The sequence below is a fragment of the Zalophus californianus genome, chromosome 11 (assembly GCF_009762305.2).
Source record: "Zalophus californianus isolate mZalCal1 chromosome 11, mZalCal1.pri.v2, whole genome shotgun sequence".
In the NCBI taxonomy this organism is placed as follows: Eukaryota; Metazoa; Chordata; class Mammalia; order Carnivora; family Otariidae; genus Zalophus; species Zalophus californianus.
Window position 1 is genome coordinate 109083819 of NC_045605.1, and position 25505 is coordinate 109109323.

The following is a 25505-nucleotide window of genomic DNA, read 5'->3' on the forward strand; positions in this document are numbered from 1 at the left end:
CCCCTTAAAAATAAAATCTTAAAAAAAAAAAGAACAACTCCCCCAAGTTGGTTTTGCGGGTCCTCACACGAGTTAGCCGGATGGCTTTACATCAGCAACGATGACACCATCACACTCCTTCGTCCCTTTACTGGCCTTCTAGTTCTCCAGACAAGCATCACTACAAGATCACCGGAGCGACTTCCGGAGCGACAGGATCACGGTTCGGCCGACAAGGACATCTCACGAGTCTTTATCCATCATTTGGCCCTTAATGAAAGCCCTATTCCCACCCACTCGACAGTGACTCAGGACAGTGCCGGGAACATGCTGGGGACGAGGTCGGGACACTGGGTAGCAGGAAGGAGGAGCCAGAACGATGGGACGGGGAAGGCCAAGCCCGGGGTCAAGGCCAGGTCTCCAGGTACAGGGTTGTAGGGCCCCCTGACTTTGAGCAGCCCCACCCTGAAGTGAGAGCACCCAGGTGGCCGGTCACAGATGTGATGGGGTTTCGAGACCATCAGCAGCAGCTGTTGCTATATACATGAGCAAACTTCTAGAAAGTAAGGCCCTCGGTTTATTAGGAAACGTGTCCATCCGCCAAGTTCTGTCTGCCATGAAAACAGCTTTGGGGCCCCAGGGAGATCTCTAGGACCCCTCCTTGAATGTTTACAGGGAGGGTGCCACTCCTGAAACCGAACAGCTGTTCAAGTTTTCAAGTTTACTCAAAGTGAGACGCGCATGAGTGGAACGTGACCACTCTGAAGCAGCTTGAGTCGGGCACCGGGCACCAGCAGGCGGGCCCCACTCACGGACCCAGAGCCGCAGGTGGCTTGGCCACGCTCCCGCGGGGCGGGGCTCCTGTCTGCCATGCCGCAGGTGAGGGAGGGCTCGAGAGAGCAGAGAGGGAACTTGAAAAGGCCAAGAGGGACGAAATAACTAGGCCGGGATTCAAAAGCCAAGGTTCTAAAATGGGTCCACGGGACAGGCAGAAACTGAAGCCCTCGTTGGCTTCGGTGGGAACGCCTGTGCTGTGGGATCCAGCCCAGCTGTTCCTCCACAGGTGAAGCAGAGGCCGGCCCCACCAGCAGACGTGTGTGGGGTTTGGGTGATGGAAAGTTCTGGAACTAGACCGTGGTGGAGGCCGCGCAGTAAGACCGTACTCAGTGCCACACAACTGCATGGCTTAAAGGTTAAAGCGGTCATTTTCATGTTATATACACATACACCGCAATTTAAAACAACCAGGCAAGTAACGTACCAAAGACGGTTGAATTGGACGCTTTGAGGGAACTGTACGGTATGTGAATTATATCACAACAAAGTTGTTTAAAAAGAATTTGCACACCAAAAACTAAGGATGTAATATATGGTGATTAACATAACAATAAAAAAATTAAAAAAAAAAAAAAAAAAAAAGAATTTGCAAAGCTATCAAACGTGATGCCTTTGAAAAAAACACCTCGTACGTCCTGATAAGTTAGAAAGGAAGAGATCTCGGACAATAGCCGGACGAGCACACGGCTGAGACCTAACCCAGCCAACCGCCAGCCCTAACCCCCGGACGCCCGGCAGCTCAGAGGGGTTGTCCCAGGGAGCTCGAGGCCACACCTACCCTGTTCACGGTGTCCTTGACAGCCGGGACCGGCAGGCGTGGCAGTGATGTCTGGAAGCTGTACAACATGGGTTTTCGGCCCGAAAAGATCTTGACCACACTCTTCAAAAAAAAAAAAAAAAGGTGCAGTTTAAAACGGGGGACCATGTTAAAGACGTGAAGCCAGTTCTCGACCTGCCGACTCTTTACTGATTTTCTGGGCTTCGCATCGTCTCCGGTGTTTTCTGCCCCGATACCTCACAGGCCTTTGCCAACAAACAGGTGACCCCAACCAAAAACCAGCCCAAGTCTGACGGATGCTTCAAGATGCCCCGGCCAAGGTGGGCACCCTGAGGTTGCCGGCTGACTGCGCATCTGCATGGGGGCCAAGATCCACTCGGCTACCTCTGCGAGGCTCTGGGCTTTGGGACGGGCTCCAAGCCCTGGCAAGGGGCAGGGCGGGGGCTGAACTGGGAAGCCTGGACCTGGAGCCAACCCCAGGACGCAGCAGCACCGCGGCCCCTCACGCCTGGCAGAGGGCACACGTTTGCCTCCTCTCAGCCCTTGCTTTCATCCGGAAGGATCCAAACTTGGTGTTAACAACGGGTCATCTCTTGCTGACCAGACCTCCGAGGAATTCCTCGGGCTCACGTGGGGCAGCTGGGACTCAGCCGGACGGGAGCCAGGAATATGCCATCCTAGGGAACACCGTTTAGCTTATTCCATACAGGGCGGGCGCCCCCTCGGAACTCTCTGCTGGGGGCTAGATTCTGCTTCTCTGGAAATCAGCCATCTTCCAGCCAGGTGAGCGCAGGAAGTCGGTCGGGGAGAAGCGAGGCCTGCGGGCGTCGGGGTGCCTCTCATGAGCAGCCCCCGGGGGACACTGGGGCAAGCCTCCACACACGTGGCAACCAAGGGACACCAGGCTGCAGCCGAGGAGAGCTAGCCGAATGGCCTGAAGCACGGGGCGACCCGGGGAGACCTGGTCGGACCAGTCGGCGAGGAAAACCACCGAGCGCCCGCCTTCGAGCCGGTCACAAAAGCTCCAAAGTGGACGGGCGTCAGTTTTCTTTGAAGGAGAAGCTGGATGGCAAACCCAGCAGACTCTAATATACCACGTTCAGAACTCTCCAACACCATTAAAGGAAAATACTCTTCAGCCCACACTTGTGAGTCACGGTGAATCAGCCCCTGCAGCTCCCAGGTCAACCAACCACGTGTGGAAGGGGAAAGGTCCCCGAGGAAACCCCTTTCAAGGTAAAAGCCACTCACGTGAGACCCTGTGAACGTAAGACGAGCCAGACGCGGAAGGGACGAATATTGTGGTGAGGGAGGTGGCGGCTGCGCGGGGCATGGGGCCCCTGACAGCGCCACCCCTGCACACCTAAGCCTTTGCTAAGAGGGCAGATCTTACTTACGTGCTCTTACCACGCAGGCAAAGTGGGGTGGAACGTGAGGACGCTCTGGGGGGCGGGGAGCTAAGCTGGTGGCACCGATAATGACCACGGTTTCACAGGTGCACACTTACCTCTACGTGCACACTGCTAAACAGTGAGGGGGCCTGCTGCACGTCAAGCGCACCCCCAAATAAAGCGGTCAGAAAAAAATCCACACCAGTTCGGCACCAAGAGTGAAGTGGGGGTCATTACCATCCAGATCTTGGTGGCGCGGCTCATCTTGCCGTGCTGGGCGAACATCCAGCCGTGGTAGGATAGCAGCACCTTGAGGGAGTAGCGCATGGTGACGATGAGGGCCACCCACAGGCCCGTGCCGAAGAGGATGCCGCTGACCACGTTCTTCGTCTGGCTGGACATGCAGCTGCTAGGGAGAGGACACGAGCCGAGCACACGTTAGCGGGGATGCCACGCACTGCCAGCCGGAGCGGCCATTCCTCGACACAAGCCGTGAGGCGCCCCGAATCCAAGAGGGGACGCCAGGTTCCCTTAGCGCCAGCCCAACTCTCAAAGGCTCAGGCATCACTCTCCCGTCCTCAGGACAAACCAAGCCTCCTGTGTCCTTGGGGAAAACGCGCAACTTCCTCCAGGGTCTAGGAACGGGGACGGGGGACGTGTGAGGTGGTGGCCTGCCCGCGACGAAACCCACGCCCTGGGTCCACCCGCACCTCCTCAGCTGGGTGCTCACAGCAAATCTGGGCTGTTCCCTCCCTGAACCTTCTTCTTCCTCAAACATCACTTTGGATTTCGCCATTACTCATGAGACGCTCAGATCATTTGGGAAAACTATTAAAGCTGTTTATATCAAAGGAGCTTATTTTTGATCTAGGCAGGAATACTTGTGGAGAAACTGATGTTATAAAATCTTTTTTTTTTTTTTTAAAGATTTTGATTTACTTAGCGTGAGCAGGGGTTGGGGGAGAGGGAGAAAGAGAATCTCAAGCAGACTCCGCACTGAATGCAGAGCCCCCGATGGAGCTCGATCCCAGGACCCTGAGATCATGACCTGAGCCGAAATCAAGAGTTGGACACCCAACCGACTGAGCTACCCGAGTGCCCCAAAAAATGGTCATTTAAATGATAAACTTAAAGAGAGAAAATATTTTCATTTGCTAAGAAAAGAGATACATCGTATGGTAAAGATGGGACTGTAAAAAATCTTGGTGGTTTTGTTTTTAGTTCTAGCTGTTTTGGAAACCACAAGCTAGTTATAAAATAAAAAGGACTTAAATAACAAATGTTGGCAAAGACACAGAAAATACGGAACCTTCGGGCACTGTTGGTGCAGCCGCTGTGGAGAACAAGATGGAGCTTCCTCAAAAAAACTAAAAATAGAACTACCCTATGATCCAGCAATTCTACTTCTGAGTATTTATCGGAAGGACGTGAAATCCCTCTCTCGAAGAGATACCCGCACCCCCATGTACATTTCAGCATCATCCACAACAGCCGGGACATGAAAACCACCTACGTGCCCACCGACAGGTGAATGGATGAAGGTGTGCTACATAAATACCACAGGATGTTATTCAGCCATAAAAAGGAAGGAAATCCTGCCACTTGTGACAACCATGGACCTTGGGGGCATTATGCCAAGCGAAATACGTCAGACAGAGAAAGGCAGCTACTACTGTAGGATCTCACTTATACGTGGAATCTGAAACAAAAATCTTTAAATTCCTAGATACAAAGAGTGGACTGGTGGTTGCCCGAGGCAGGGGATGGGCAGAAGGAGGGACAGTGGTCCAAAGGTACAAACTCCCAGGGGCGCTTGGTGGGCTCAGTCGGTAGGGTGTGTGACTCTTGATCTCAGGGTTGTGAGTTCCAGCCCCAGGTTGGGTGTGGGATTTTACTTAAAAATAAAATCTTAAAAAAAAAATTAAAAAAGGTACAAACTTCCAGTTATAAGATAAAAAAGTCTTAGGGATCATGGTAACTACAGTTAACAATACCATATTGTATATTTAAAAATTGCTAGGAAAGTAGATCTTAAAAGTTCTCATCACAAGAAAAAAAGTTCTGTACCTATATGTGGAGATGAATGTTAGTTAACTAGACGTGTAATCAGTTTGAGCTACACACGTCTACCAAATCACTATGTTATACACCTAAAACTAATAAAACGTTATGTCAATTATGTCTCGTTTTTAAAATTATTTCAATGTGCTTCAAATTATTATTAAGATTTTATTTATTTATTTGACAGAGAGAGACACAGCGAGAGAGGGAACACAAGCAGGGGGAGTGGGAGGGGGGGAAGCAGGCTTCCCTCCGAGCAGGGAGCCCCATGCGGGGCTCGATCCCAGGACCCGGGGATCATGACCTGAGCCGAAGGCAGACGCCCAACGACTGAGCCACCCAGGCGCCCCAGTGTGCTTCAAATTATTAAAACCACCAATGTACTCATAACCTAAAGATATCTCCAGTATTTAAAACCCACCAAGTTAACGCCTTCTGATATTTAAGTAACACTGAAACAAATTATCTTCAAGGTAAAATACTTTTACTCCAAAACTTGTGTCCATATAACTTGTCAAATCTTGTGTTGTGATTTTTTTTTCTATAATATACACATGGGCGCTTCAATGAAAAGCATTAGCAAAAAAAAAAAAAGCTTTCTTTTAAAGAGCACTGTCCTTCCGAGGTGGCAGGAGCTGGATGGACACAGAGCAAACCCAGCCTAGTACGTCTGCGTTTGTGAAAATAGCCACCTCAGACAGTCGGAGGTGCTCTCCGGAAAGATGGTTCCAGAACGACCTTCGAGCCTGGGAAGACGCTGACCCTTAACCTGGTCTTTCTAAATTTGGGCCAAGGATGGCCCAGTTCACCGCAATTGGTTTAGAGGGACAAAGAAACAAATCGTATAAAGACCCAGATTATAAAGGGCTTTAAATAGCCAACACTTCTAAATATAATCCAGTGTTAAGAGCCCACAGTGGAGAGTACATTAAAACTCCACGTTAAACCCACAAGAGTCTGAAAAGTACGCAGAAACAGCATGACCCAGTGTGCAGAGGACCAGCTGTCTGCAGGGGTCGCAAGGACAGAGGAGCAAGGTTTCCCCGGAGCGTGGAGAGTGTCAGGGTCCCTGCCTCGGCGTCCCTGGGCACCAGGCAGAGCAGGGAATCTGGCAGGGGTCCAGCCCAGGCACGCTTCCCCTGAAATGATGGAATTTTTATTCGAAGTCTTGCAGACGCTTATAAAGACACGGGCCAGCATTCTTGAGGCAGCTTGGAGGCCATGAGCGACTCGGCTGGACTCTGGGCTTTGAACAGGAAGGAAGAGGGAGGAAGGGGCACCCGCTCCAGGAGATACAAGTTCACGCCTTTAAGCGAAAACAGCTGTCTTACTTCTTTAGCGTAATCAGAGTTGAATTCACTCATGAGCTGGGGGTTTCCACCTGAAGTCCTACCCTGCCAGTTTAGTCCTTCCTGAAGGGACACTATGAAAGCCATACAACCAGCAAGGCACTATTTTATCAAAAGGCCCGTAGTTCATCTGCTTAGCTTAGGCCAGCTGCCGACACCACAAACACAACCCGGGAAAGTCAGGGGGCCCTAGCCTCCCCATGCAACCCCCGGACCAAAACCAAAGCCCACCTATGGGCTGAGGACTTCGGGACCATGATTTCTGTAGTAAGAGACCAGGGTAAACAAGGAACTGAGAAACAGGATCGAAGGTCTGGCACGGAACCGCCACGGTGGTTTTGGAGGTACTGGGGGATCCTTTCCAATCAGAAAATAAAAACAAGTATTCTAGAGCAAGGGCCAAACACAGAGTAACGGAGACCCTCGTAAGCGAGGTCGCCGCCGTGCGGGGTCCGACCACGAGGGGACCCTGCACGGGTGTTAGGGCCATCCCTGGGACTGGAGGGAAGAAAGGACGTCAGAGGGGTTCCATAAATGCGTTCGAGGGCATGCCCACATTCCACGTGGGACCCCAGGCACCACGTCCACCTTTCCAGGAAAATACCAGCCCAGAGGCTCCTCTAGGCCAAAAATCATGGTAGAAAGAGAGCCTATTTTCAAGCTCCTAGAAAAGCCAGAAACTCTCAAGAGTGCTGGGGTTCTCACCGGGGTTCTGAGCCACTCGGACAAGGAGCTAAGGGGCTGACTGCCCAGAGCAGTCAGTTCTCAGGGTCACAGACCCCAGTGCAAAGAGCTGACCGTGCCCAGGACCAGCTCCTGGAGCAGAAATTCCTTTTGAGGACCCTGCAGCCAGGCTAAGCACACTGACCACAACCTTGGGCCCTGACATGAAGTCCCAGCGCAACCCAGGACCAAGGCTGTCTTCAGAGAAAGGGCCATGAGGGACTCCAAACTCCCTGTGGACCTTAATACAGAAGAAAGCCTACAGGAGAATAGCCAAGCTTCAAATGGAATCAGAACAGTGATGGCCATTATATTTGAAAAGACATAAAAATGTCAGCAACAAAAGTCGCTAACTTCCGAGACAATTTGAGATTTGAAAAAGAGTACTTACGTCGTGTCCAGGGTCCGATTGATTTTTGCAATTATCCCCAGCGAGGGGTCGATCTTGGCATACATGGTTGACATCACACCCACCACCACGATGAGCCAACTGGACGGGCTCGCCGGGTACACACCAGTGATGATGCCATTCTAGAAACAGAACATGCACCATGAGTACTGTCCTGCCCACAAAGTCCACAGCTCCTGGTGATGGGGGCACTGGAATGACAGCAGGGGGAAGGAGGCCTTTGTAGTTCATGGTGGCTAAGTGACCACTATAGAAAATCTTCCCCAGAGCCTCCGGCCCCTTCTCTTCCTCTATTTCTGAGCCAAATCCCTCCCTGAAGCAGATACCCCGAGAGTGACCCCAGGACATTTGAATCACCCGAGGCATGAGTTTAACATTGATTCCCGAGCTCCACCCAGACTGACTCTCGACACCCTCGAGTTAAGGACGTCACTGAGCCAACCATGATGTCCTCTCCCCAGTCTGCTACACCTGGGATGCCCCAAGACCCCCAGCTCCAAAACCACCCCTCCTGCCACTCCTGAATCAAGAGGCTGCTCAATCCCCAAGTATTTTCAGGAGACCTGACTGCACGTTGAGAATTTGCTGTACGATCCCTCAGCCAAACCCCTGTACTTCCCCACCCTAAAAACCCCAAAAAAGTAGCAGGAGCAGAAGACAGATATGAAACAAAATTCTGGAACCCAGGTGAGCCTTGTGGCTCCTTATTCTTTTTATTTCTGTGTTTGTTTCAACATTTCTAATTAAAAAATATATATATATAACTTACTAAAGCCATCTTAACAAGAGATTGATTTGAGCAAGACATGGATTTAAGAAAACTCTCAAAGCTTATCTGAATTCTTTTAGGAGCTCTTTGCATCCCTACATGCCATTCCCACTGGGTTTCCGATTGTCTAGAAGCGTAAGAGAAAGAGATTTTATTTATTTATTTATTTATTTTTGAGAAAAAGATTTTAAACAAAGTGGGGGTTCTCCTGGTGTTCTCGGATAGATACGTACATGTACATTACATGACATTACAACGAAGGCAGGAAGGGCCCAGATTAAAAGGTCTCCCGCTCACCCCAGCCTCCCCCTGCAGCCCGTCCAGCTGCCAGCCACGCGGTCCTGTGTCACCTCTTGAAAACCAGAGAACATTTCCACTGGCTTGCAGTGACTGACGGCCCCAGCTCTGCACCCAAGCCTCTCTTTTCCGGGATCTGAGCGCGCGGGGGCGGGGGGGGGGGGGGGGTAGCTGCTCCCGGCAAGGTCAGGTGACAACGTGCGCTTCCCCCTGTAGGTGGCGCCTCCTCCCCAGAGCCACATTCTGGACAGTGTGGTCAGTGTGCTTAGCCTGTCCTGCCAGGCCTGTTCCCAGGGGCCCGGCCCCCTTCTCTGACTCACTGCTTTCACCCTACTCTGGCTCCTGGGCCTTCTCAACTGCCCTTCTCTGAGCTACACCCTCAGAAAAGGAAATTGGAGAACAAATAGTTAGGAGTTTTTCCTCATTCCCCGGGCAGGTAACCTGATGAAAGGTCATCCCGTTTGAATTCTTTCCAAACACGCATCTTAACCCTTCCGTGATTTTCGAAATAAATTAAATTACGAATAAGTTAAAAGAACAAGACTCGTGCTTGATTAAAACCAGTGAATACATTTCCAGGCTTTCAGGTAAACAGAATTGAGAACATAGGAAGTTAACGCTGCTTGAATTTACACATGTATTTCAACATTGGACTATTTTATCAGGGAGGCATCTGTTAGATAAATTCACTGCCGTGCGCACAGCTGGGAAACAATCCTTTTTCTACAAGGTGTAAAGAGTGCTGGACTCAGAGACATGGGTTCTAGTCTTTCCTCTGCTTCTCTGAGCAGGTCACTCACCCTCTCTGAGCCCCCACGCCCCTGCCTAGAGGGAGCCACCGCCCCCGTCCGCCTCAGAGAAGTCAGTGAGCTGGTGTGTACACGCAAGCGCTTCCTAAGTACCGAGGGAGTATCGGGCATGCCGATCAGCACTCAAACACTCCCCGCCGCACCAGTGCCTACACATGTTCTCGGATGCTGAAGTGAACACTGTACAGATTTAAACAAGGATTGGCCAACCTTGAATCTGATGAACTTCTTTTTCCAGGAATGCAGTCCAGACAGATAGATTTGCTTGAGGGCTTCGTGGCTCAGCCGCAGGTCGATCCCGTCCGGGGTGACCGTGAACTGGAAGGCCACGGCTTGGTGAGCTTCTGCCATCTTCGGCAATCTCCTAGGAGGATGTGGAGGAGGGCAGAGTGTGACGCAGCCAGCATGTCACTGGACATTAGAAAACCCCTCACCCATCATGCACAAACAATGAATCATGGAACACTACATTAAAAACTAATGATGTAATGTATGGTGATTAACATAACAATAAAATTTTTTAAAAAAACAAAAAAGAAAACCCCTCACCCAGACCTGGGATTCGTTCTGCATGAAGTCTTTCCCAGCCGTCTCACAAACTTAATATTCCATTCACAGACCCCCCTCGCAGCGCCCGCTCCCCCGCCTGCGCAGCACTGCACAGCCCACTGTCGCCTCTGCTGGGAGGCCCGGGGTGGCCAGTGGAGTCCAGGAGTGGCACCCCCCACCACCACCTCCATCCCCGAGCCTCCAGTGTCCAGACCCACGGAAACCCCTACCCCCGGCCCCCGGCCCTGGCCATCCCACTGAACCATCCCTCCAGGCCAGCAGCCCAGGCCACACCCAGCTGACCCAGGAAGCTGGTGGCCATTTAACCACCTGCCAATCTCATCCCCACCCACCAGCTGCCTGGAGGCTGGCACAGAAGAAACCCAGAGGGTCCACAGATGAGTCCGTGTTGGCCCTGAACCCCTTATCTCTGGACTCTGGGATGCAATGCGGCTGTTGGCTTGAGAGACCATCTCAGGCAGCACAAAAGACTCCGTGAGAAGGAGGCGCACAGAATCCTCAGGAGTGGGTGTTTATGCGTGTCTACGGACGGAGCCAGGTCTCCTCCTCCTCCTCGGAGGCTGTGACTGGCTTGGGTCAACAACTCAAGGGGTGGAACATTAACTAGGGGGGAGTTCACCCTCCTGCAAGCAGGCTGGTTCTGGGCTACCTACCCTGCCCCAACGAATGAAAGCGTGTCTCCTTTCAACGGCTTCAGAGCCAGGTCTCTTCTGGTTCCCTTCCCCCTGGCTCCTGTCTTCTTCCTTGGGGACTCTGGAGCACCTCCCGGCCTTCCTCCAGCAGAGCCGGCCCCTCTGCCACCTTCTGGAGCCGTGGGACCAAGCCATCTCTTCCTAAACTCTGCCAGAGCGCCCCACAATCGAAAGGAAACTAACGGGGGGCGGGGGGGGGAAGCTACCAAGAACCGTAACAAAAATCCAAAATCATGTGTGTGTTTTCTTATCACCAACTATTTCTCCTGTTTTTACCTGCTGAAGCCCACCGAGTGTGGGTGGAGGACCAACCGAAATCAACAGGTATCCTGCTTTCAAAGATGCCCAGTTACAAAAGCCAAACTAGCTTCGTTTTCAGCTAATTGGAACAAGCGCCCCACGAGAGGCCCCGAGAGGCACGCAGCCTGCATTCACTGGCTCCTTCGGCAAGCGTGTGTTGATTGCCTCCCACATGCCAGCCACAGGGAGGATCGAGATGTTGGCAGAAAAGTCCTCCTGCCCTCCACCAGCTCAGACAGGGAGGCCAAAAGAAGAGGGGGTGTCAGAGGGGACCTCCCCGGTGACACGGAAGCCCAGAAGGATCGGCGGAGGGCAAACCTTTCAGGCCCAAAGGTAAAACAGGACTCTAGGTAGAGGTCAAGAGCAGGTCAAGGACAGGGTGGCTGGGGTCAATGGCAGGCAGCTAACTTTGGAGAGGAAGGCCCAGAGGCAGTCAGGGGAGGCAGCTGGGTTTTATGCGAAGGGTGAAGGAAAACCATCCAAGGGCCTTAAGTTACTATTTCTGTTCTCAAGAAGACCACTCTGGGGGCACCCAGGTGGTTCAGTCGGTGAAGCGTCCAACTCTTGGTTTCGGCTCAGGTCATGATCTCGGGGTCGTGAGATCAAGCTCCACGTGGGGCTCCACAGTCAGCAGGGAGTCTGCTTGAGATTCTCTCTCTCCCTTTCCCTCTGCCCCTCCTGCTCATGCTCGCTCGCTCTCAAATAAATGAATCTTTTAAAGAAGGAGGAGGAGGAGGGGAGGACCCACCACATGTGACGTCGTTGGGGGCAGAGGGAGAGGCCGGGGTGGGCATCCCCTGGGAAGTGTCCGCACATGAACCTACGACTCCACTTTGACTATGAAGGAAAAGAGCAAGTCGGAAAGACTGCAATCCCCTGGGAATAACCTTAGCTTAAAGTGATCTGCAAAGTGTTCACGATGATCTATGTGTTATTTAGCAGGCATGGAGCCAACCTCCCTAGCCTGGCCAATTTTGAAGGAAAAGATCCCACGTGTGAAAGCAGCAAGATCTCCAAGCAAATGCCTCCTGCAGATAATTCAGGATGTGGAAGAGGGTGTCCCAACAGCTCTGAATCCTTTTCTCAAAAAGCTATCCAAGTGGCTTGAGGATCCTGCCGGCGCCTCAAGGTTAACTCTTAACCCCTCTTCAAGAAGGCTTCAAACCCCCCATTCGGCGGGAGGGGGGTGTCACAGAAATAATTCTGCAGAGCCAGAAGCAGGGCAAACAAAGTTACAGACTGGCCACCCTTTCGATGATTTGTAAGATCTTTCAAGGGCTTTATAAGGACACGAGGACTATTAATGGCAGTAGATGGAACCTAAACATAGCGTTTGTAGCTGATTCTATCCGAAGGTATGGGTCTGGTGTTCGCTCGGGGATCTAACCTCTGCCGAGGAGAGAGAGGGAGGCGAGACAGAGGACCTGCAGTCTCCCTGCCAGGAGTCAATGGCCTTGTCAGAACCCTGACTTTAAGGATTTGCTCATTTGGATTGGTTCAAACTAAAAACCAAAGATAAGAGTCCTAAATGAGCAATCTTTTTCTAGTTTTGCAGTAGGCAAGGCGCTGCCCTGGGCTGACCTCCCACTCCGAGCCATCGCAGTAATTAGTGAACCGGCAGGCAAAGGTCTGGAACGCTCCCTGTGCAAATCTAGTAAAGGGAAAATCCCACCCTCTATCCTGGCATCCACAGCCTCACGTTTAAAAATACTGACAATTACAGGGGCACCCGGGTGGCTCAGTCGGTTAAGCGTCCGACTCTTGATCTCAGCTCAGGTCTCGATCTCAGGGTCGTGAGTTTAAGCCCCACGCCAGGCTCCATGCTGGGCACGGAGCCTCCTTTAAAAAAAAAAAAAAAGAAGAAGAAGAAACAATTTACACTTATAATGCCACCTCCTGTAGACGTCGGGGAAACGCAAATCAAAACCGAGGCCAAATGCCATGGCCCGCCCACCAGGACGGCTAGAACCTGCAAGATCAAGGGTGACAGGTACCGGCAGGGCCACAGAGAATCCAGAAGCCCCACGCGCTGTGAGTGGGGACGCGCGATGGGGCGGCCACGCTGGAGATCAGTCTGGCGGTTTCTCAAAAGGTTAAACATGGCCTGAGCACACGGCCCCGAGCTTCCACTCCCAGCTGCCTGCCCAGGAGGACTGAACACGAGTCCACTCAAAATCCTGCACGCACAGGTTCGTAAAACACCATTAGGCACAATAACCAAAAAACGGAAGCAGCACCAATGTCCTTCCCCTGATGAGCGGGTAGATAAAATGGGGTCTAGCCATCCAACAGAGCGTTCTTTGTTAAAAAGGAACAGAGCACTGTCACACTGATGAACCTCAAGAACCTCCTACTACAGGAAAGCAGCAGACACAAAAGGCCACGCACTGCACACTTCCATGTACGCAAAGTGTCCAGAATAGCGGGGGCTGGGGTACACGGCAAGGGGACGGAGAGGGGTAGATGGCTGAGGGGAGGGATGGTTTCTTTCTGGGGTGAGGAAAACATTCGAAATCTGGACTGTGGTGCTGGGTGCACCTGTCTGCGAAGGGACTCACAACCACAGAAGCGTGCACTTTGGATGGGCGTAGGGGACAGTGCGCTAAGTCATACCTCAATAAAGCGGTTATTTAAAAAAAGCCGCCTCATGAAACTGAAGTGTCGTCTATTCAACATTAATGCACCTAAACCTTCTCTCCTCAAATCTGTAACGCAGGTGGGCGGGGCCGCCAGTGTCCCACTCACTCCTCCAAGCAACGGTCAGCTCACTGCATCGAGGAATTAACAGTTAAATATCTTTAGGGGGCGTAGGATACTGTGGTTATTCTTTAAAAGAGCTGCCTTTTGGGGCGCCTGGGTGGCTCACTCGGTTGGGGGTCTGCCTTCGGCTCAGGTCATGATCCTGGAGTCCGGGGACTGGGCTCCCTGCTCGGCAGGGAGTCTGCTTCTCCCTCTCCCTCTGCTTCTCCCCTGCTCATGCTCACTCTCACTCGCTCACTCACTCTCTCAAATAATAAAATCTTTAAAAATAAAAGAGCTGCTGTCTTTTAGCAATGCATACTGAAATATGTATCAGTGCAATTTCGTCCTCTGTCAAGTGCAGGGTCTGCTTCAAAATCACTGGGGGTGGAGGGGACGGAGGTATGAACTGGCCACGTGTGGGAACTGGTGAAGTCGGGCAGTGGCCACATGGAGGGGTCTGTTATGCTGGTCTCTTTTCTTCTGTAGTTTTGTGATCCTCTCTTAATCATTTCTTAAAATATGTTTAACGAAATAAAACGCCTGTCCGCTGTAGCTCGGTGCTACATTGGACAATCAGACACTAACTTTCAAAGCTCCCAGCCTCTTCCAGTGCTTGTCAGTGGCCACCTTTCTGGACACATCTCCCCGGCGAGCCCCACGAGCCACAAGCCAGCCTCCGCAGAGCAAGGTGAGGCCCCATACCCTGTGCACCGAGACCAAGTCAAATCAGAAGGAGGGGTCCGTTTCCAGGGCTGCTGCCCTCCCACAGCAAGCCTGCCCTTGCATTCCTGGGCATTCACAACATGGGATTATCTACCGGATCCACCCACACCCAATGACACCTAGAATAACAACAACAAAGGCTCTCTGTCAGATCACAGCACCCCTGACCTACCACACCCTTAGCAGGAACTGCTATCTCGGTTCCCGACGCAGGGCCCACCCTCACCTTTCACCCAGGTGGGTGCGGGTGAACCTGCCTGCCTGCCCCGCCTCCCCCACCTCCGAGTCTCCCCAAAAGGACAGCCAGAGTAACTGATGAAGACACACAGCGACCATCGCCACTGCCCAAAGTCTGACCACAGGGGAGGCTGGGGGAGGGGAGAGGCAACCTCCTGCGGGGGCAGGGGCGGGGGGGAGGGGGAGAAGGCCAGCCATTCATTCATTCACGGACAACCAGGAATGAGGAGGGCCTCGAAAGAGCCCCAGGGAATTTTACTGTGCTACACGGCAGGACTGTTTTCTGTCCTACAAGTTTTAAATCTTAAGATGTCATGCACAGGGGCACCTGGGTGGCTCAGTCATTAAGCGTCTGCCTTCGGCTCAGGTCATGATCCCAGGGTCCTGGGATGGAGCCCCGCATCGGGCTCCCTGCTCGGCGGGGAGCCTGCTTCTCCCTCTCCCACTCCCCCTGCTTGTGTTCCCTCTCTCGCTGTGTCTCTCTGTGTCAAATAAATAAAATCTTAAAAAAAAAAAAAAAAAAAGACGTCATGCACACAGGTAACTACAGAATACCTATGAACCAGCCAGATCGCCCTGACATCGCCTGGTCTCCAACTCTCCGTTCCTGGGTCGGCCTCTGTGGAGGCCCTGGCCAGGCACGGCTGTCCTGTCACTCTGTCAGTGCAGCTGGGAACCCCAACACCCTGAGGAGGAAGAGGAAGGGCCCTGGGCCAGTTGGCAGGCCGGGCCTGCGTCTGGATGCAGGCCACGTGGGGCAGCCTCTTCTCTGTATCCCTACAACCTTCCAGGGCCGCAGCGAAGGCCACGGCACAGCAGGGCCCCGGGGGACCTGGTGAGCAGGCAGCACCCCCTCCCTGCCTCCTGGGGCTGCCAGGGGGCTCTGCCACGGCCCACAGGTGATACACAACTAAATTGCTAGCCTCTGTTAGTCTCTGGGCGCTGGCCTCCTTCAATGTCCTCCTCTTCCTGGAGAAGGCGACCAGGCACGTAGACTCTCGCAGTTTCTCGGCTCCAGCCGCTTGCCCCTCTCAGGGATCCTCAGGATTCTGAGCTGGGGGTCAGTGGTTCTTCTTCCAGCCCCTCTGCACCCCAGGAGTCAGCCCCCCACAGGTTACTGCCTGGGGCTTTAACTTGCACCCGCACACACGACTCTGCGTCTCATGCACACCTCCGCTCGACACTAAGGCGAATCGACCGCAGCAGAATCCCTCATCTTTCACACACCCTCACACGGTTTCTGCTACTGTAACGCTGGCTGCCAGGCCCGGACACACACAGGCTGGAGTGTCCTCTCTCCGTGCCTCCACCCTGTGCTGGGTGCAAGCAGCAGAGCCTGATCATCTGGAAAGGTCCCCTGTCCCTGCACTGTTCCCCGCTGAGCACCCATCTACCTGGGTGTAAAGAGGTGGCTTCTCCGGGGACAAAGTATACACAGCATGACCGCTGGGATCCACCTTCTTGGCAGGATGCACACCTGCGCACCGAGTTCTCATGAGAACGTGGGCGAGAGAAGCAGAGAGGACGGGGGGCGGGGGGGGAGCGGTTTGCAAAGAAAACACGGACACATGAAAAGAGAGCTGAACTCCCCTTTCGGTCACCCATTTGTTCCCTGGAATCATCACCAAGCAACTCTCAGAGGCCTTCAGACCAGAAATCTGAGTGGGAGGGAACAGAGTGATCGCATAAGCACCTTCCGGGAGCACAAGCTGGCTGCCCCTCCCCCAGGTCTGGCTGGGCCCCCCAGGGAAGGCCCCTTGGGGACTATTCTTGATGTAAGGCCACCTCTCCCTCTGCACCTGCCATACCAGCTCAGGGGTAAACTGGAAGTGACCACGTGAGGCAGCAGCCCCCAGCTGCGTGGAGACGTGAAGAAATTTATCCGATGTGCCGAAGACAGAAAGCCCTCTCCGTCTATATGGTCTGGCAGGCTGCGGGGCTGAGGACCTGTTTGTTTTCCCGGGCACTGCAGACAACCCCTCGGGCAGCGTCAGGTGCAGAGCCCACCCGGGAGCCCCATCCCATGTGAGCTTGCACGAACCTCCTTGCCTGGAACATACCTGGGGGCCCCACCCCCAGGCTGAGCATGGCCACCATGTGATGATGTGACGTTAGAGATCATGAAGGCCACTCCAGGAGAGAGATCCTCCAAGGTCTGTGCCAGAGCGCTTAAGCATCTTACTCTAATCCGCTCTTGGAAAGACACCAAGATCCAGAGTAAGGCGCTCTGGTTGAGAGCAACGACCTATTTACCACAATTTTTATAAATTCACATCGCTGGTCTATTATGTGGCTGTTCCTACGGCTTCCCAAGCCCATTCCCCTGGTCCCCCACCTGGGCCAGGCCCCCCTGACCATGACCAGGGGGCCTGCTAACTCCAACTCACAGCTGGGGTGCCTTCTGCTCTTTTTCCATTCCCATGTCCCGGCTTCACACCTAGCTTCAAACTCCCCTGCTATAGGGCGGCCTTTGGGCCCACATGCCCAGAGAACAGATTTCTACCAGTTTCATTTGGTGATTCTCCTGACACTGGCTGGCAGGTGACTCTTCATTTAATCAATCCCAACGAAGGTGGGGGGGTGTCTCCAGGACACAAGTCCCTGTTCAACCCTGACTCCACTGAGGGCCACAGACAGCTCTCCAACACGGGATGCCAGGTGAACGATCTGGGAGGCGGGATGTTACACCACCTTGTTCAATTTCAGTCAGATTACTTTAATTCTGGTAACTCTGACCAATGCCACTCCCTAAAGCTTTGGCCAATAAAATTGGTCTGTTTTCCAGATGTGCCTACTTTGTCCTTCCATCCTCCGCCTCCTCAATCAACTCTTTTTCACCATAACTCTCCAACTACAAGGTCAGTGGCCAGCCAATCACAACACCCGCCATCCCTAAGCCGGGTCCCCTCCCCCTCCAGGAGAAGACTGGCCCAGCACCCTCCCCACCCCTAGGATTCTGGGACAGGCAGTGGGCTAAGGAAAGGAGGTGAAAGGTCAGCACAATGCAAAGTGCTTAACCAGCTTCTAAAACAGGCCCGGGGGAAATTCAGATGTGGAAATCTCCTCCGTAATAAACAAACAATAAAACCTGCTATGTGACGTCCAACCAAAACATGCAATTAGGTGCTGTCCGAGGTCTTTCAACCAACAGATAAGGAGAGGAAGGTAACTAGGCAGATAGACTGATAACGGCATCCAGATTGGTCTCTGTGCTTTTAACAACGAAGGTACAAAATATTCCTTCTGCCAAACTGTTTGGCATGGTCTGGACAAGGTGATACGCATCTCACCCGCGTGACCCATTTCATTCCCACTAGAGATGGGCACTCATTTACCAAGGTGCAGACCAACGTGAGGGTGTCAAGACACCTGTCCAAGGTCACAGCCAGCAACCAGCAGAGCTGGGGATCAGACTCACGTCCAGCTCCAAACCCCACATGCTCACCTGCCAAGTTAAGTGGTAGGTACTCCATTAAAAGTTCCACGCAAGAGTCCTAAAGCTACACAAATATAAAATTAGGTCACTCCGTTGTAACCGAAACGATGTGACTGCAGTCAGCAATAAAACTACAGTAACTACAAACACGACGGGTGCCAACGCTAAAATTATTCGCAGGCACCAGTCTCTCCACGAGAGTTGCACAATTTACTCACACACAGGGGCAGTGGGCCCTGCCTGCTATTAAAGTCCGGCAAAGAGCGGCCCCCTCCCCTCTAGCGGTCAGCAGCTGCTGCACTGGGACTCCTCAGAGGAAAGCTTACCCACAGGAAGCAACGGCTTAGCGTTGCATGAACACCAGGCAGGGTCTCCAGGAGCACAGCCTGGACCCCTCACCAGAGAGGAAGCTGGGGGCCTGGATGACACTCGGGCCACCCCCCTGGAAAAACTCTCGAGAGGAGACACCGCGGGCAGAGTCTGCAGCCTGGTCTCTCCTGGAGGACAGAGCAGTGGTCTATTCTTCCGAGGTCCAGCGACCGGGGCCTGGGAGGGTTCTGCTCGGCTACACAAAGCTGGCTCCGTCTCCAGGGTGGCTAACGTTCCTGCCAAGTAGGGCTACCAAGGTGGCACCCAGGCCAGCCTCAGTGTTGTTCCCCGCGTCACTTCAAGGAAAATACCCGGAAGGCTCTGGAAAGCTATCATGGAGCCCAGGGGGTTTCCCCAGACCTGCATGTGGAGCAGGGCTCACGACTTTGTTCAGGTTCCTTCTTGCTCCTTCGGTATTTAGTATTCCCGCTATCGTGTTCACAATTAGGGTGAGAAGTTAGGGCAGGCAAAAATTAGCAATAAAGGGAAGATCCACAGAAAGGGCCCCTCTCCACCTGTGTGTAGGCGTATACACTCTCTGAGCCACTTCCAGACGGGATTCTCCATAATTGCATCTTGTGTTTTCTCAGTAAGTGTTACACAAATACAGATCATTTCCCTAACCCGACAGAGGCATCTTAGAAGCAAGAATGGGAGACTCAAAACTCACTCGACGTCTCTGGGAAGGCTTCATGTACAAGAAAGGTGCAAGAACTGTCATTAATGAAATGTTGTCTCTTGAATTCATAACAGGGCATTCCACATTTGCACTAATTAACTGGCCATACAATTAATGTACTGCGGTGAAGTATATCATAACACACCATTCATATTTATGGGCTAAATAAGCAGAGTCAAGGCAGATTATAGAGGGAATTCTGAATCATTATACTTTGTTTTACGGCTCCAGAAAAACACAGGTTCTGCCCACTGAGCTACTGTTAAAATAAAGCAAGTTCAAATTTATACCTGATATTGCCCCACTTCAGTAAGTAATAAACTAATCAGATAAATATAGAGAAATATGATCTGAGCAAGAGCAAAGAATTCAGGAAATGTCACTGGGGGTCACTTTTTTTTAAAAAGACTTTACTTATTTGAGAGAGAGAGAAAACGCAAGCGGGGGGAGGGGCAGAGGAAGAGGAAGAAGCAGACTCCCCCACTGAGCCTTGAGGTGAGGCTGAACCTAGGACCCTGAGATCAGGATCCGAGATAAAGGCAGATGCTCAACGGACTGAGCCACCCAGGAGCCCCACCAAAGGTACATTTTTATAAAGAAAATACAGAATGTCTAGGCAGGCCCCAATTACCGGCTCTATCCGTTCAGGTATTTTTCTCCAGATGCATACCCATAAGCACCTGCCTCCAGCCACACCAACAGCGGTCCTGCTGCTGGAAGAGACCCCTGAACCTCTCCTCATACCAGGACATTGCTCCCACAAATCTTCCTAAAACCAGGGGCTGGGTGGATTTCCCATGCATGTTCTCCACCTTTACACCCAGAAGCGCAACTGAACTCGTCAAGCCCCAGTCCCAGTCCAGGGACTGGAGAGCTCAGTCGTATCCATAAAACCTGCCTGCGGCCATGGTATTATCTGCTAGAACCCGTGCCCATTTCGCACCCTTGAAACTATGTTCACATCTGGCCTCTTACCGGATCCCCTCCTATGAGACAGAGCGACAGGTGTCAGAGGCACCATTCGACAGATGAGGAACTGGAAACCCAGAAACACACGCGGCTGATTCAGTGTCACATCCAGCGGGCGGGGTGGGGGGGGGGTCTAACACCCAGGCCCTCGGCCTGCACAGGGGTCTGGGAAGCAGCCTGTTACAAGGACAGAGCACAAGCTTTGGAGAACACAGATCTGGACTTGAATTCCAGCTCTGCCACGTACTCAGCCTGTGTGTGTGTGTATGGGAGAGAGAGAAAGAGAGACAGAGACAGAGAGAGAGAGAGAGAGAGACAGAGACCTTGAGCAAATGTCATCGCCTTATCCTAAGATTGTTTCCTGGTACATAAAGCATGCAGAATATCCACTCCTCACATCAAGTGATGGACCCAACACCACATTACGCCTTTAACGCAGGAACACAGTGTACCTTCCCAACCACAGTCCCACGCTCCAGGAACGTGGGCTTCCATGTGGATCTGCCTCCTCCTTCTTAACACTAGACCCCTTCCCACTCACTCTCCCCTCCCCCTCCCACACGCTGCCGCATCTGATACCTCCCAGACCATCTAACTTTGGCATTCAGCTTGTAGCAGGGCTCCTGGTTCATTTCTAGGATACCTTATTGTACTTCCCGCTGTGCAACAGGGCGTGTTTGAAAAAACAGAAAGAAACCAAAACTCTTCACGTTAAGTCTTTTTAAGGGCAGCAGAGGAGCTGACATTTAGGAAAATTAGTGACAGATGCATTATCTCATAAATGAGGAAGGCTTTCATAAGAAATAAAGTCTGAGTTCTAGCCTAAGACAATTTCTTAAAAGCAAGGTTATTTTATGTTTGCTTTTAACATAAACATGTATCACTTTTTAGTGGGGCAGTGGGAGGAGATGGGAGGGGCTTCTAAATTGAAGGAATTAACCCCTAGCTTGACTCCTCAGAAACCTGACATCCCCGGTCCTCCTGAGGCCGATTTCCCACCAAGGCATCATTAACAACAGAGGTGTGTGCAATGGGAATCAAGAGCCCCAAGGCCCCGGCGGAAGCCAGTATACTGGTGGGAGGAGGGGGTCACTAGTCCCTTGATGTGGGAAGTAACAAGCTTGCAGGTCTCCCACCCAGAAATCCCTGACCATGGTAACAAGGCAAAGCAAGGGCACCGAGTGGAAGAATCCAACAGCTTCCTTCCTCTGCTCCTCGCTTCCCTCGCCCGTATGTCCCTGCCCGAGGACGCCCCCCCCCCCGCCCCCCGGCATCAGAAGGCTGCAGCAATCCAGCCGAGAAAGGGTCTCAAGCATTCTTCCAGCTGATAAATATCTGAATTCCCACTATGGCTCACAGGAATGAGGAGGAAGGCGAGTTTAAGAACCATATGGGAAGCAAAGGTAGCAGGTGGAACTTAGGGACACTCAGGTTCCTGGGATGGGTGGGTCAACCACCACCCTCGAGGTATGGAGTCCTCTCTTTTTTACCTAAATAACCTGGTGTCCAACAAGTAGTGGATAATCTTTCCCAAGGACAGCAGCGGCCACCGTATGTCCCAACCCTCCACGGTGGCAAATATCACACTGTACACCCAGAGACGAAAGCCTACCTCAGCCGCAATATTTCTCTCAATTATTAACTTCCAAAAACATTCCTAGGCAGAAAAACAACCCACACAACATTAAAAGTGGACATTCCGGAGCACTGAGGGTCCAAATCACCTTAACCCAAAAAGGTCAGGTGGCTTCAGCCCAGGGTCTGCTGGGAACCCAAGGTCCACCCAGTATTTGCATGGGGTAAAAGGTGAAGTTCACAAGAGAGAACAGAGTGTCAGAAATCAACAAGCAGAACATATTCCTTACTTGCGTTAATTAAGAGACTAAAAAAAAAAAAACACGACCTGTACAGCCTAAACTATTTCTACAGGCATCAAAAAGACCGTTAGGGTGGTTGTCTCTGGAGCGGGGACCCAGGTGCGGAGGCCAACTCTGCGCTTTGTTCCCATATGCACCGCCTTCATTTTGGACCGTGTGCTTGTATTACTTATCTTTAAAACAGCAAAGTCCCCGCAGGAGAAGCTCAGGAGTGGCTCAAACCATTTGGGAAAAAGAAGCCTCGTTAAAGTAAGGGACGGAGAATCTCCGAAACACACTCTAAACATGCCGATTTTATTTTAACCTTAAAAAGCACCAATTCTTCCGGAAGTGAAGCTGAGGCTTCCAGCAGCAGAACTCCGGCCTGCCAGCAATAACCACGCAGAATGACTAAACCTCTTCTCCAACAAAGGAAAAACTGCTCCGAATCAAAGTGCAGAACCAGCCCCGGGCCTGAGCGGGCGCGCGTTTCCGCCTCCCACCTTCCCACCGCCCTCGAAGCTCAGGCTTGCGTCTTTAATTGCTCGCCTGGAACGCGTCCTCGAGGGCACGGCCGGCAGCTGCGGCTGGCGCGCCCCGCCCCGCCCCCCACCGCGAGCGTCACGTGACGGCTGCGAAAAGTAGGGGAAAGGTTAACACGAGCCCCGCCCCCGGCCAGGCGCGTCCCAGGCGCTCAGATCCTGTTCCACCCGCCCGGCTCGGAGAGACCTTCCGGAGCGAGCTGGCGCGCGTCGCCGGCGCTGCCATCCTCCTCCCCCGGCGACACGCAGCGCCTCTCCCTGGGAAGGACGAGCCCTGCGGGGCCAACCCTGGGGACAGTTAAGGGCTTAGTGCGCCCGATGCCATCCCCCAGCGGCACCGCGCCCCGGCGCGCCCAAAGCGCGTCCGGAAGGGACTCGCTGCGAAGCCCAAGGAAAAATGAACAGTGTTTCTATGAATGGGCACGAGGGACCAGGGTTGCGTAAGCGCGGGCCCTCCCCCGGGACTCCCCGGAGGCCCAGGCTTGACCGCTGGGTTACCACTGGTCCAGGGTCGGGCCAAGGACGGCGGCAGCAGGGACACCAGGTTTATTCCCTTGGTCTCTGGGTTAGGCCCCTTGTTTTCAGTACAAACTCAAAAGGTTATTTTGGCCTGTGCATGATGCCAATTTCTGCCACTCTGATACGAAGCATGTGCACTCCCAAAGATGGCCCTTTTCTCTGATTCATTCCAGCAGATGGGAGTTCAGCGTGCGAGGTCAGGTCTAGCAACGCCTCACCGGAAGGAAACCGGTCCTCTATAGGCGAAAGGAGCACCCCCCACCCCCCGGCGCTCAGAGGCAGAACCACCCAAAACCCGCGCTCTGAGGGCTGCATCCAGTTCGTATCAGACACGGTGGCCCCAGAGGACTTAGAACCGGACACCGCCTCGCCTCAACGATCAGCACGCTCATCAGCATTAACGTCCTCCTCTGTCCGCCACGCTTATCTCGAGTCACCTTAAATACTTTAGAAAGGCGGGGGGGGGGGCAGAGGGGGTGATGTTTGCTGGCACAAATAGAAGACCAGTGAGTTCGGCCATGTTTTAATCACTTGGTTTGAGGTTCAGAAGAAAATAAACACGCCTGAATATCTGGAATGACCAGAAACCGGACGCCGGTGCAAGAAGATGGTGTAGCAAAATACACGTTTCAAAAAGGTTAAACAGATTTTCATTTTATTCGGTAACTTACAAAGTTACCAGTTTCCCACAACAATCGGCCCTTAAAATATTTTAACAACACGGGGAGCACAAGAGGAACCGAAAGCCTTGTTCTGAGTAGGGAGTACTGAGTCTGTTCTGTACTGAACCTGGTTAATTACTCGGGATTTTTAACTCCTTAAAAAAGGCAAGGTTGGGCCTCACCTTCGTTCCCTTCAGCTGGAACGAAAGCCAACCACAATTTACATTACAAAGACGCTGACCCACGGCCTTGCTGAACAAAACGAAAGGAACCGGTCTGGCGGTAGGCTCGCCGAGGGAGCTGAGGTTAGGGGATGCGTCCGTCGGGGCCCGGGTCGCTCCGCCGCCCTGACCGCGCCGTCCGGGCTCCCGGGCCAAGGGAGCCTAGGCCCGGTCACGTGACGCCCCTCCCCCACCCCCGCGCGGCGGCTCGGGGGCCCGGCGCGACCTTGGGCAGACTCTCCGCGCCCACCTGCCCTGCGCCCAGCGCCTCACCAGGGGGTGGGGGGCGCTCGCAAGCGGGGACCCCGGCCGAGCGCCCCTATCTCGATCCCGACTGGCTCTCGGATCGCGCCGGGAGCCCCGCGTCAAGGGCGTGTCCCGACGGCTGCAATGCGGGGGCAGCCGCGGGGAAGAGGGTGGACGGCGCACCGGGGAGTCCTGAGGCCCCAGAGTCCCTCTAGCTCCCACTTGGGACCAGCCCGCGACCCCAGGACGGTCCCCCAGACCCAATCCACCCCCGGAGGAGGAAGGGATGCGGCGGGATCGAAAGGGGGGTTGGTGGCGCCCCGCCAAGTTCAGAAGGCCAAGCATCCCTCCTGCAGCCTCAGCGACCCTCGGACGGACCCCCAGACCCAATCCATTCCTAAGAGAGGGGTGGGATGAGAGGAAAAGGGAGCCGGCGTCCCTCGTGGCCCCAGGCCCGAGGCATCCTGCCAAATCCAGAGACCCAAGCATCCCTCCAGCTCCTGCACTGTACTGGCGGGCCGACCAACCCTCGGGCGTACCCCCAGACCCAATCCACTCCTGGGAAATGGGAAGTCCAGAGCTTGGCGCATCCTGCCAAGTCCGGAGGGTTGAGCATCCCTCCCGCTGCCGCACCAAACCCGCACGGGAGGACCCCGCGCAGATCGGCCCCCGGGCGGACGCCCCCGACCCAATCCACGGCGGGAGGTGGGGAGTCCCTGCCGCGCTCCCATTTTGGGCTCCTGACGAACTCCGCCGTCCGGGGGGGGGGGATGCTGGGGGTTCCCCTCCGCGCCGCCGTCCCCGCCCCCGCCTGGGTCCCGGCCCTGGCAGTCCCCGCGCGCCCCACCCTGGAGCCCGCCGCAGCCCGCAGGCCCGCGCCCGCTCGCCCGCCCGCCGTCCCCGCGCGCGCAGCCTCGGCCCAGCCTTACCAAGTCAGCGAACGGAGGCGCGGTGGCGGCGGAGGCGGCGGCGGAGGCGGCAGCGCACTGAGAGCCACAGAGCGAGAGCCAGAGGCTGGAGGGCCGCGGGCGAGGCCGAGTGCACCCGACGCCGGCCGCCGCCGATTGGCTGAAGCGTGCGGGGCTGCGGTGCGGGCGGGGCTGAGGCTCCCCGCGCGGGGCGGGCAGGGGGGGCGGGACCTGGACGGGGCGGGGCCTTGGCGGCTCCTAGGGGAGCCTGTCAGGTGAGGAAACTGAGGCTGCTGGCGGGCACGCCGCCTCCGCCTCCGCCAGCATGGGGCCCAGGGCGAGATTCCTCACCCTGGAGACTCTGTTTTCTCATCTGAAAAATGGGCCAACTCATTTGGGCCAAGCCCATAAAAGCGCTTAGCATGGTGCCTG

General features: G+C 53.8%; 1 protein-coding gene across 4 annotated transcripts in view; it reads right to left on the reverse strand.

Annotated features, from left to right (window-relative positions):
• CPT1A (carnitine palmitoyltransferase 1A) overlaps window positions 1-25221 on the reverse strand; it is a 50616-nt gene extending 25395 nt beyond the window's left edge. The window contains exons 1-5 of one of the 4 annotated variants that reach the window (XM_027578165.1): window positions 25095-25221; window positions 9613-9766; window positions 7510-7649; window positions 3223-3394; window positions 1595-1696 (exon numbers count right to left, since the gene is read on the reverse strand). In XM_027578165.1, the coding sequence (XP_027433966.1) occupies window positions 1595-1696; window positions 3223-3394; window positions 7510-7649; window positions 9613-9753 (555 nt within the window). In that variant the 5' untranslated portion in view covers window positions 9754-9766; window positions 25095-25221. Of the gene's footprint in view, window positions 1-1594; window positions 1697-3222; window positions 3395-7509; window positions 7650-9612; window positions 9767-10304; window positions 10433-10625; window positions 10646-25094 lie in introns of those variants that run through there. The other 3 variants (XM_027578164.2, XM_027578166.1, XM_027578163.1) reach the window with 3 other exon arrangements.
• Window positions 25222-25505: the final 284 nt, after the last annotated feature.